This window comes from Bombus affinis, chromosome 3 (genome assembly GCF_024516045.1).
Source record: "Bombus affinis isolate iyBomAffi1 chromosome 3, iyBomAffi1.2, whole genome shotgun sequence".
NCBI classification, from domain to species: Eukaryota; Metazoa; Arthropoda; class Insecta; order Hymenoptera; family Apidae; genus Bombus; species Bombus affinis.
The window spans coordinates 6,190,330-6,202,657 of NC_066346.1; the positions used below are offsets into that span (position 1 = coordinate 6,190,330).

General features: G+C 34.0%; 2 protein-coding genes across 9 annotated transcripts in view; both read right to left on the reverse strand.

The window, feature by feature from the left end:
- Positions 1-12,328, reverse strand: part of LOC126913986 (uncharacterized) — a 215,228-nt gene that overhangs the window by 51,836 nt on the left and 151,064 nt on the right. The window lies entirely within an intron of this gene.
- Positions 1-12,328, reverse strand: part of LOC126914236 (uncharacterized) — a 64,180-nt gene that overhangs the window by 47,086 nt on the left and 4,766 nt on the right. Inside the window, exon 3 of the mRNA XM_050717882.1 lies at positions 12,266-12,299. Coding sequence (XP_050573839.1) covers positions 12,266-12,299 — 34 coding nt within the window. The remainder of the gene's footprint in view (positions 1-12,265; positions 12,300-12,328) is intronic.

Here is a 12,328-nt window from a genome sequence, read left to right on the forward strand (position 1 = left end):
ACAGATCTTAAGATTTATAGCGGGTCCTCGGGCTAGCTAAACATGTACTGTGGAGACGCGTCGACATCTGGTAATCATCTTACTCAAAGAATAGAGTCTGCGTGTGGCGAGCCACGGGACAGAAATCGTTGAAATGCTTACCGTCGTGCCCCGTCCTAAGTATTTCTTTTAAGGAGAGCTATAGGGTTACTTCATGCCTTTGTTAGACAAAACGTTCATCCCTTGACCGCGACTACGTTCGGCGACTGGTTGTCGCCTCGAGCCCGAGCTCACTATCATAAATCTCAAATAAGTACAGTCGAATCGAATGACAACAGTTTCTTAATTCGGCTATGGTGAAATCTAAATTACAACACTAGGTGTCTTCCCAAAGTTCCGAAGGGAAGGTTCCAGTATTCTTTCATCTCCGACATATATAATGCATATTGACAATATGCACTATTGACAAGAGTGATGTTATAAAGATTATTTTAGATTAGTCTAAGCATTTCAGAGATTTTAATTTAATTACCAAGCATTAATAAAAATACTTATATTACTTTAATTAAAATACAAAATAAAACTATAGTGTAACTAACATAAAACGTACGTATAGTGTAACGTACATACATATATGAAATCAATGTTTATTATTTGAATATCATTATTCATTAATAAATGTTTCGTATAACTAATTTATTTTTGTAGCTTCTCTGTTTTTGATTGATTTTGGCACATTAATTTAAAAAAAAAGCAATATCCGATAATAAAGAATGAAAAGATTTTCCAATCATTCACAGGAATTAAGGTTTGCTGCACGTAAAAGTAATTTACGTTTCGATTCACTGACGATTTTGAATAAAAAGAGGAAAGATACGGGCAATACTTGGACTAAAACTAGTAGGTATATTCGGAAAGAATGACTGTAGTTCTATCAGAAGTCATGACAGTCGAACTTGTGATTATCAAGTTTCTGACTCAACCCCTTTATCCGCTGTCCCCTGCTCGCGTTATCCCTTACTGCTAAGTAAGTATCAGTTTTAACGGGAATACCGAGCAAACCTTATTCTACGAGTTCATCTTGTCTGTGAATGCAACTCACATAAAATAAACAATGATTGTAGCCTGTAGTTTCATCGTCGATGTTATTTAAAGTTGCGTGAGGTAATATCAAATTCCTTTAACACTATTACAGAAATACAATTATGGAAATTGAACTTAAATAGAAATTTCTTTCATTCAATACAATTAAATATCATAACTCATTTATTACGTTAATCCGTAACAATATAACAGAAACTTTACTTTCAATATTTTCGATATCTTTGCACATTATTCTATGCAATATGTGTATTTCTACACTTTTAAAAAATTACTATAAATGTACAATCTACTTATAACTCATCGTAATGGTTTAGTTTAAATTACATTTGTAGAATACGTCTTACACTTGTCACCAGAGGGCCATCGACATCAACATAGGGCTAACGATGTTAATGTTTTCTCACTAGTGGTCACATTGAACGATTGTTTTCAATAAATATAACTTCCAACACAACTTTTCTTATCCCAGTGTCTAAGGTATAGATCTGTTAGGTAAGAGCCTTACTGAGGAGTCCAAACTAGCAGATCTCGGACGAAACACTGCCTCCCTCTTCTCCTTTTCCTTCTAGTGGGTGGCATTTGGGAGACGTGAAGACTGGTTTTGTAACGTAGGCTGTGAAGAAGGACTGACAACCAACCAGCTGATATTCCTTGAAGCAAAGGGAAAGCGGACACCACCCCTCTACACTTTGCGGATGGCGCCAACGCTTTAGGAGAAGGGGACCGCTCGCTTTAAGTCCAAATACTCGTTACACACCGTGTGTATATGGCGCACACACGGTCCGTCCACTACTCAGCCGCACCACTGGGAGACGTCCACGAGAGAGGGCCCAAGTCCGGCCTTGGATAACAGTGTCAGTATTATGAAGAGGGGGTGGGGTTCCATGGCCAGGGATTTCACCTCCCTCTTCCCCGTCCTTTCGCTGTGTCTAAGGCATGAGCCTGCTAGGTAAACCTTACTGATGAGTCCGCTAGCAAGCTCTGGACGAAACACACTTTTTTTTTTTCTTCTCAATCTTTTCCATCTTCTTTGATATTCCCATGATAACTGGAGCGTTATTGGCTGTAGATGTCGCTTGCTGGAGGACACTGTATTTTCTCTTCTTATGTAGATGTCGTGGATGAAAAATCGGATTTCGGAAAAATACGAGGGCGCCGGGATTAGAACCCGGATTCTGAACGTTTACAACAGCCTAAGGCGCTATCCACTCCGCTGCCGTCCTCCACAACTATTTGTGTCGAGTGATGGCATTTGCGGTGTGGAGTGCCGCCACAAGAATAAAGCTCGGTGTGGGTGTGGGTGTGGTTTCTGAACGAAGAACGCGGATTCGTTGTTCGCCCTTTTCGTTAGGAAAGTGAGGATAACTATCCGCGCTGCCCATTGGCTATAGCCAACGATAATGAATGAAGATTGGAGGAGGTGGATGACATTGTTCATTGGAAAAACCTGCTTTTTCCGTTAGGTAACTATCCGCTTTCTCCGCAATTTGTAAGAGGGCACAATAAACCTAAGGGTTGTTCTAAGGACCATCCATAAACCGAAAACACTTTCAGGATTAGAGATTCCATCAAGCTATTAAGATTACGTCGAAAGATTCAGCTTATGGTATATAGTATATGATAGATCAATATATAGTATAAAGATTCAGACGACGCACGGACCATTTTATGCGCCGTAACATAGAAATTTTAAGAATATACGTAAAATAAAATTAAACATCGCAAAAGTAACTTAATGAGAAATGATTACAATGTATGATGTATAATATAATGAATTTAAATTGTTTAGTTTGACTTAACTTAGTTAAAGCGTCGCTGAAACTATTTTTCTTCCGTCATTCTTTTCTAACCAAAGACTAGTCTTCTACGATAGAATAAGAAGAATGATCTTCAAAAAATTTAATGAAAATTCGAAAAAATAATTCTTTAAATAGAGAAGTTGTTTCATTAATATTGTCCATTAATATATGAAACTGATACTAATAACTTTATTATTAACTATCATTATATGTGCGGTGATCGTTGGTAAAGGTGACCACAAGAAATACTCTTGATTTCCAACAATAACGTTTATTAAACTCTTAACAATTAACAAAAAATAACGATTAATCACGATTAATGATTAACAACGATTAACGATTAAGAACGGTTAATGATTAACAACGATAAATAACAAATAACGATTAACACTGAACTATCAAGAGTCGACCACTCGTTTCTCGAATTGTGTTTGCTTCGCTTAACCTTTCGCACTTCGCAGCTCGGTTCAAAACCAAACAGATTCTTTCCTTTGTTGTCACTCGATATCCCCACTACGCGCGCGTTTATTTGAAGTCGGCAACGGTTCGTAGTGGGGAAAGAACTGTAGGGATATCGATGGTACATTAGGCTTGTCGGCCTTACGCTTTGATGGTATAGCGCCTTGTGTCGCGAAGCCATTGGAAATTTCCGTGGTGGAGTGCCGCCACATATGTATAAAAGTTATCTTAATAAACCAATTAATTTACTGATTGATAAGAAACTAAGAATTTTTAATAGCATTCCTCTAATGATTGATAGTTTTATAAATTTAGAAGATTCTACTCTTTTATAGGTAAATGAAATGAAGAAACAACTATTTTGCTATTTGACAAATATATTTTACTTGTATTAAATTTATTTCAATTTGCAAGCAATAAAATGTTCAATCATTAAACCTATACCTAGTCAGAAGTTAAACACATGAATATGTATTTTATGGGTAAAAATAATTAATATTTAAATTGTGGATATTTCTGCAAATGACATTTTTACGAGAACGATGAAATGAAATTTAAATAGAGATTCGCTTCACCCCCTAAACGGTATAACAAATGTTTAACTTTGCACAAAGATCCTCAGTTTCTCAATATGTAGAAGCTAAAATAAAAATAAACATATACTTTGTACTTTTATATAAAATTATTTTACAGTAATGTAACACATAAATATACAGAAGATAAAGTACACAAAAGATGTTCATTAACTTTTTAATTTTAAATATCTCATCAAACAAGATTCACGTTTTTCTCCCTCAATTTCAAAACATATACGTATACCATCTGTTCTGCGGACGCAAAAACTGTAAAATAAAATCTGTCAAAAGAACGAATCTACGAAACAAGATATTATTGAGAAAAATTACAAAGTAATTGCATCCCAATGCACGTTTCCACGTTGAATCAAGCTTCTTGTTTCCATTTCTGCGCCTCTTTTAGCCGAACATTTCATTTAGCCGATCCTCTTGTGACTCGCGTACGAGCCAGCCGCGGATTCACTGAAGCGGCCGCACGGCTGCGTCGCGGCAGCAGCGTGTAAACCCACGCCGCCGTCATGCCGATCTTAAAATAAATCCCGCGGGATCGAATGAATAGGATGCGGGAATGCCAACACGTGGGATGTGTCACGAATATCATTCGACCGCACGCTCCAGCACGCTCCCGTCCTCGTACCAGGTGCCAGGTATGCGCGAGACAACGCAACGTGCGATCGTCAGTCGGTTGGATTCTCTATGGCGCGTTTCCATTGCGAGCTTAGAATTTTAAGGTGAATCGTAAAATGTATTTCGTCATAACGTCGCTGGCGACTCATTTTCCGAAGAGAAATTCATTTCTGTTTGTCTTTGGATTTGGATTGGTGAAATTTATCTATGTATTTTTATGACTATGTATTTTTATGCAAACTAATATTTTTGAGAATGTAATTAAAGAAGTAGGATCTTGGTAAAATATTGTTTTACTTGAAAAGGAATATATATACTGTGGATTATTATACCTAGAGAGCACTATGCTTTAGATATTTTATATATTTTTGCATATTGTGTGCATCTTGCGCAATTTAGCGCTTTGGAATTTAAATTAAACGCGTAAAAAACCGAAATCTAATTATGAGGTCCGATTAAATATCTTATTATTTAAAAGTACGTTTGTATGGCTACAAAAATTTCATACTATGAAAGTGAAATGTAAAAGCTGATGAAAACAAAGCTTCTTTGGAAAATACGAGTATGAGCCAACTATTTTAATAGTAACTGCAATTCTCACTTAGTATATTCAAGTAGTATATACAAGTCAAGACAGATTGACGTGGGTTGAAATAATAAAAATTGGAACAATAACACTTTCATGGTCGAAATAAGAAAGGATACTATTTCCTCGTTGACAAAAGTCCCTTTCTTTCTTATGGTAAACGAATCGATGTTGCGCGCGGATATAAGATTTCTCTGTGATTTCCGCATTTCTCGTTTACTCAGCTCTGGAATATCCTACCGAGGCAAGGAACATTTTAAATTACATGAAAATATCGAACAATTGCAGTCCACAGTGCAATCAGTTGTGTCAATCTGAATATCTCGAATTACGATTGACTCATTATTATTTTGTCCGTTTTCAAGTGCCATGTTATTTATATTATTTATATTTATTATTCCTAGTTTCTGTATACCATCGCTTCAAATTTTTTATTTTCAACAAATAATTTCCGTCAAATATTTCGAATCTATTTGTAAGGTAGAATTTTTCAATTTATACCATCTTATAAATAACAAGCAATTTCCAACGAAAATTGTTCGACATTTTTCTCAATTTCGTTACGCAGCAGGTGTTCCAATAAAATTCAAAGGCCGTTTGTTGTAGCATAGAAAATAATAATTTATTCAGCGTTCAGCGGAAATATAAACGTACAGTGTACTGCAGGGAAACATTTCTCTCGAAATGAACATAAAGTGTCGACTATACTTTAACAGCGAATGACTCTATCTGCGTACAATGAGGCATCGTTGGTACACGCACTTGTTTCATCCGCTACGCTATCACCTTTGTCATCCTCTACACGTTATAAAACAGTAATAAGTTGTTCGTATACGTCTAGAAAAAACGTATTTCAGGAGGTTAATCGGTAAATTCTTCTAAACTTTGATCCGCGATTCTGTTCCCTAAAAAACGAAATTATCTCGGTCTCGAGCGTTTTCGTGCTTCACACACACGAATATACAATAGATTCTATGCGCGTGCTTTCGTACTATTTTCCCCTGAATGTACAATTCACCTCGTGTTTATTTTTTCATTTTTCCCGTCTTCTTCTTTTATCTTTAAATCCGAACCATATTGTTTCAACCAGCCAGAACAAATTCGCACGATTCTGCTTTAGATTCGCGCCTCATGTTGAGTCAAATGAATGGAACTTACGTTACTTTGCATTGATTCCACTGTTCCCCGAGCAAATATTTCAGACTAATGTAACTCGATCGATACTTTTAGTGTGCACGCAATGGTCGCCTGTATTTTCTATTCTGATAGAATATTGACTTTACTGCAATTGATTATTTTGTATTATTTAGTTAATAACAATTTTCAATACAAAATTCCATCGATTCAAATATCGTGTTATTGCAATGTCTGACTTTCGATGTTTTAACGGCGCACACGAAGATCAGAAAAGGAAAGCACGATAGATTCATTTTTGTCGATTTTCTGATTTTCACTTTCATTTCCGCTTTTTCGACAGCTTTATTCTGCCACTGTTCCATAAAGAACGCAAAATATAGTTTATTACATCTTCTTTAGCGATAATAAACTTGCTTGGAAAAACAAACTGATACCTTAATGCTAAAAAGAATTTTATGGAAATATCGTTCTTTACAATAGAACAATTTGTATGCAATAGCTTTCTAAAAATATTCGCAAATATTTTTGGAACTTTATTCGTGAATGATTGACGTTTCCAATTTGTCATTTCCAATTTGTTCTGTTATTTTTTGCAGATATGTACATTCTATTCATTTAACGATCATACAATAATGACCATTTCATTTGACTGAACATTTTTATCGAACGCTGTCGTTTGCAACATGCACGCAAACCTGTATACAAATCTAAAACTCGTGACTCGATAAACGTGGCAAAGTATTCGTAGTAAGAAACGGTACTACTATGCAACATATTATAATCAATTATACAAAAAAAAAAAAAAATCATTATGCGTGCAAAGATAAATCAAAAATAAAATTTATCTCTAAAAATTACAAAATAATAAACCTATTCAAATATTATAAATCTCATTTAATAATATTCCGATATCGGTAAACGAATTACGTATAATGTTTCATAATAAAAATAAAGTAATGAAACGAAGGCAATTAAAAATTGATCGACATAAACTTTCCAACTATATAAAATGTACAATTTCCCATTGGTCTTTACTTAATGATAAATCTTTAGAAAGCTAGGTCGCGTTAAAAGAAATCGTTAAAAGAAATAAATGTATCCTGGCTTATTGCTTCTTCGAGCTGAGTTTTCAAGTGCATCACTACGGTAACATCCTCTTAAATGCGACAAATCTCGTACGACTCGCACTTTCTGTGCTTCACGTTACCTATCTATGTAAATTAAAGTTTATAAAAGATCGCATAACCAACAGGGTAATTGGGTAAATCGCATTGCGTTTTACAGAATCGTTATCGCGTAATAATACTTACATTCATCTTGTACAAGTACATATACATAACATATGTGTCTAGAAATATATGCGCGGTCACTTATCCACTTGCCTTCGAGCTAAATGTAGATGCTGATTGAAAGTAAAAGAAATCGATGTGCACGATAATAGCATAGAAAAATTGCACTGACATGCTTTCGTAATATTCACTAACTTTTGTCAAAATTCTGATAATTGTGTATCTAAATAATATTTAAATTGATACTTTGCAATAAAATCTGATTTATCGTTACACTGCTTGTTATTAAAAATTGAAACGATTTAATGTTCAATCTACACAATCTACATGTGAATATAAATTTCATGTACATACTACATACACTTGAGGTGTACAACTGTTGATCTTGATATTATTATAATGCATTCCAGAATAAAATATAACATTTATAACTTTCTGATTGTGAGAGAAAGTATTCTAAAGAAAAGTAATAAATTCATACATTTGCATCAATACTTCCATACTTATTCTATTCATTACGTTTTCCTATAACGTGTGATAAAATGATGGATACTTATCAATAATGAAATCATGTACTATTTTACATAAAAACAATGTTACTTTTAACATCGATTTTTTTTCTATATCTGACCATCATAAATCAATTTCTACAATTATAATAACATCTCAAAATTTTTACCATTCGAAAATGGCAAATTTTTTATTAATTTCAACTGTTCATGGATACATTCACACATCGAAAGGGATTTAAATATGCAACGAGTAAAATCAAAATTCGGTCGAACGAAATATACGGAACGAAGGAAACTCGATAAGAAAATCGATTTCTTCGATATTTCTCCAAAATCTACATCGTGCAGGAACACAAACGGATCGAACGATGCGTATATAATAATATCTAAGTCTTATGAAGCATTCTATTTACGTATTTCTATTATATCGACGACACGTTATTCTTCTTGTTATCGCTAATCTTCTCCTACGTCGTATAAAGTAATGCACTCGCACAAACGATAAATTATCATACTTACAATCAACAGTCAACAGGGGAAAAATAAAACGATTGCATAATCACACCGCGTTAAGTCTCATTTGGCCAATGAATTGCACGCTTAAAAAGAAGTCCGCTATGCATATCACCTTATGTGTGTTAATCCTTTAAGAAGTACTGTCATTTCGATCTGTATACGTTTGTATTCTCCATAATCGTTCTATTCTATTATCCGATAGAATGATTTCCTCGATCAGATTTTCGTCATTTGAGACGTCCAAATAGCTCGAAAAGATAAGCAATTCAAACATCGAGCAACATATTTTGATCGTTTGAGTGAGTTTGAACAAATTTTGATCCATTTGAACGAGTCGATCTCACTCAAAATATATTCCAACGATCAAGTACTTGGCAACTTTCTAAAATCAAATTGTATTGAGTTTTTATTCCAAACGTTTGAACATCTTGTTTATTTGAACAATTGTACGTGCCATATGTTAGAGGGAAAATATTAATCGCAGGAATGTTAATAGTGCAACGATGATATCATTGCGAGATTCTGATGCAAAAGTGGAAAATCATGGAATATTTCTGGAGCAAGATCCACGTGATTCAATCGTGTATCCGATCTCAGCTGAACTTGACGGAACCGTCCTTTAATTCGATCTGCCACGCGTGTCAGAAACTTTCTGCTATCCCACTACGCTCGACATATTTGAAATCAGCCAAGAACTTTACACGGATTGCTAGAAAGCTGGCTTTCCACGACACCGCACTGTCGCGAAATTCTGACACCATCGAAAAGTATACCTATAAATCAATCGAATTTGATTTGTTTTCGTTTGTGTTGTTAAAAAAAAGTTTGGAGAGGAAATTTTCAAAGGAAGCTTGATGAAGTAACATTCAAGTTACACTTTGGTGTTAACTGATAATCTGATTTCTATTTATTTAATTCTATTGCTCTATATATGTTCTATATTTTACGTTTTATTTTTATGAAGAAAAAAGTGAATAGAGGATATTCGAAGGCAGATATGAGCATGAAGAAATGAGGAGATCAGCAACAATAAATTATGCGATTTGACATTATTTATGACGATTCGATAAGGAATTATTAGTAGCGTTCAGCATTGATTTTCTATGGGTTAAGAACATTCTTCACGCAGAAATTCGTTTCATTCGCGTTTTAATTATGAACATGTTACTCTGATTGTAGATTAATGCTATATTAATAGCAACAGTGACACAGTAATATCTGGATAATTAAACGATTGAAAAGATATCGTATCATGTTAATAATATTTCAAATTGAGAATAATATCTTACAGTACTGATAATATCTTAAAAAATCTTTTTGTACTTTTTTTATGCAAAATAATCTATGAAGGAAAATATCTACTTTAATAGACCAGGCTTTTCCTGGCTCGTTATTAAGTTTCAAACAACAAAAAAATTATTACATCATAATTCTAAAATAACTTCTATCCAATATACAATTTAAATTATATTTCATACGTAATATAAGCTTTCAAAGATCCTCGAGCAACTCGCAACATATTAAAAGCTTATCCGTCCTTTGTATAATATGTACATATTATGGTATACACATATTTAAGACAACATTTGTCGTAAGACCCTATCTAACAAAAAATTAATTAAAAAAACGCAATTAACAAGTATTATCTGCAAAGTTCATATTTCTACCTCTCATCTTAATTACAAACATTCTTTCGTAAACTATGTATATCCTAATGTAAACGTAAAGTATTATAATCTTCTTCCTTTTTCCATCTTCCTTTTTTTTCTCTTAAGATTTTAATATCTCGTTCACGACATTCGTCCATTGAGAAATAACATTCATTCGTAAGCACCGAAATGAAAGTACTTTTTACGACACTGGATACTAAATGTGTGTTAAATTGATCAGCTGAACACGTATACGTAAAACAAACAGCGCAACAAGTATATTATTTCGCCACTACTCTGTCACGTAAATTACTTCCACCTTTACGTTATAATTAAACAATATATGCAGGATAATGGGGTTATACACGCGCGGTTCCTGCGATACGCTATGTCGCCAAAAAACAACGTTCTCCTAATGCAAGGACGCGCAAGGAAGGTTTGCGACAATAACAGAGCTAAGAGCTGTTTGCCGTTTCGTTAAACACACACGAATAAAAGTCAATTGGAGAACGGAAACTAACCGCGCTAAAGGAGCTCAACAGAAGAACAGATTTCTTACTGTTTATTTTGTGTTTGAAGGAAGTATGATTTAATAAAACATTTCGAGCACAAACCGCGGTCTGACCTTTATGTTGCAAGCTAATGCAAATACAACTAAACGAAACATCTGAAATAGAGTCTTTCACAAATTTCCCATTACTATTTCGGAAACTTAGATCGAGCTAATATTGGTTTTAATCGCTTGCAATACGAAATTCTTTTCATCCATAATTGAGTGAATAAATTGCCGATTGTTACATAGTCGTTGAATATATTTTCGTTCCAGAAACAGTGTTCAAACGTACACTAAACATCTAACGCATTTTGATACTATCCTCATTTTGTATTTACCTTATATCGTATTTATTTTGAATATTTTGTACTATACTCTGAATATAGCGATCGAGAGAAACACGAAGGTAATTTGTAATAGTTCGTAATGTTTTGATTTGGTCTATTGGAAGACTGTCACTGTTGGAGACTATTTATTAGATACCTTAATGTAGTGAAATTTAGCTTGGATTAAGATGTAAAGTTAAAATGTTTGTAACAATATTAACTGATAAATGTTTCTTAGAATATCGTTTGACTTTAATGGAATTAGAGTCGATATTGTATTTCATTTTGATTTTGTTGAATTGTAATATGAAGAAATATGGTAAGTCACATGTTATTTGCCTTTAAGAGTGAGCAATTTTCATCATTTGATTCATTAATTTAATATGTGACATCGTAATCCGACGTGTTTTTATTTGCTTTTAAAATTGTATATGTATCTTTGCTAGAGATTTGAACATTCCGAGATATCGATTGTTATAATATTAGCTATACCGTTGGCTTTTTACAGAACCTCAAACTTTAATCACCAAACGACGTCAATAGCAAGAAATCGATAAAAAAGAATTTATTGTGTTTCTCGCCTGTGATCTTCATATGGGGAATACACAAAATTATATCTTTCTGTTCCAACTTCATTTGACAATATAGATACTGGTAAGATTATCAAAATATGAAGATACGTTCAAATTTTTCATTGAAAAAAACTTCCATTGAAAAGTTAATATATGCGCGACTTGTGCCAAGAAATGTTTCAGTAGTCTGATATATTTCCTATTTTTCGATATTTATCGACGCCCTTTAATTTAACGATAGTTCGTTTCAAATTATTTCATAATTTCAATAAATCATAACATCGAATAAAATCTCTAATAATGATAAATTGACAAAAGTTGTTTCAGTGATTTGTTTGCGAGAGAATGGAATTCCGCGCATGTTCTCGCGAAACAGCGGGAAATCTGTTCTTCAGTTAAAACACGTAAGAAACGGTGTGGAAAAGATTGAATTTAGCTATGACGCTACGAAGTGTCGCGGTGAAATCTCACCGAGATTCGGGAAAACGACGACGACGACATTTAGAAACTACGGTTTTAACTATACAGTACAATAAAATACGAGGCGTGGGGTTTCTGGTTTTGGAACGAAGCGATTAATACCTGAACATTCCTCACATTTCGCTGCGGCTTGTATCTACAGGAGGAAAAGTTAAGCAGATTATT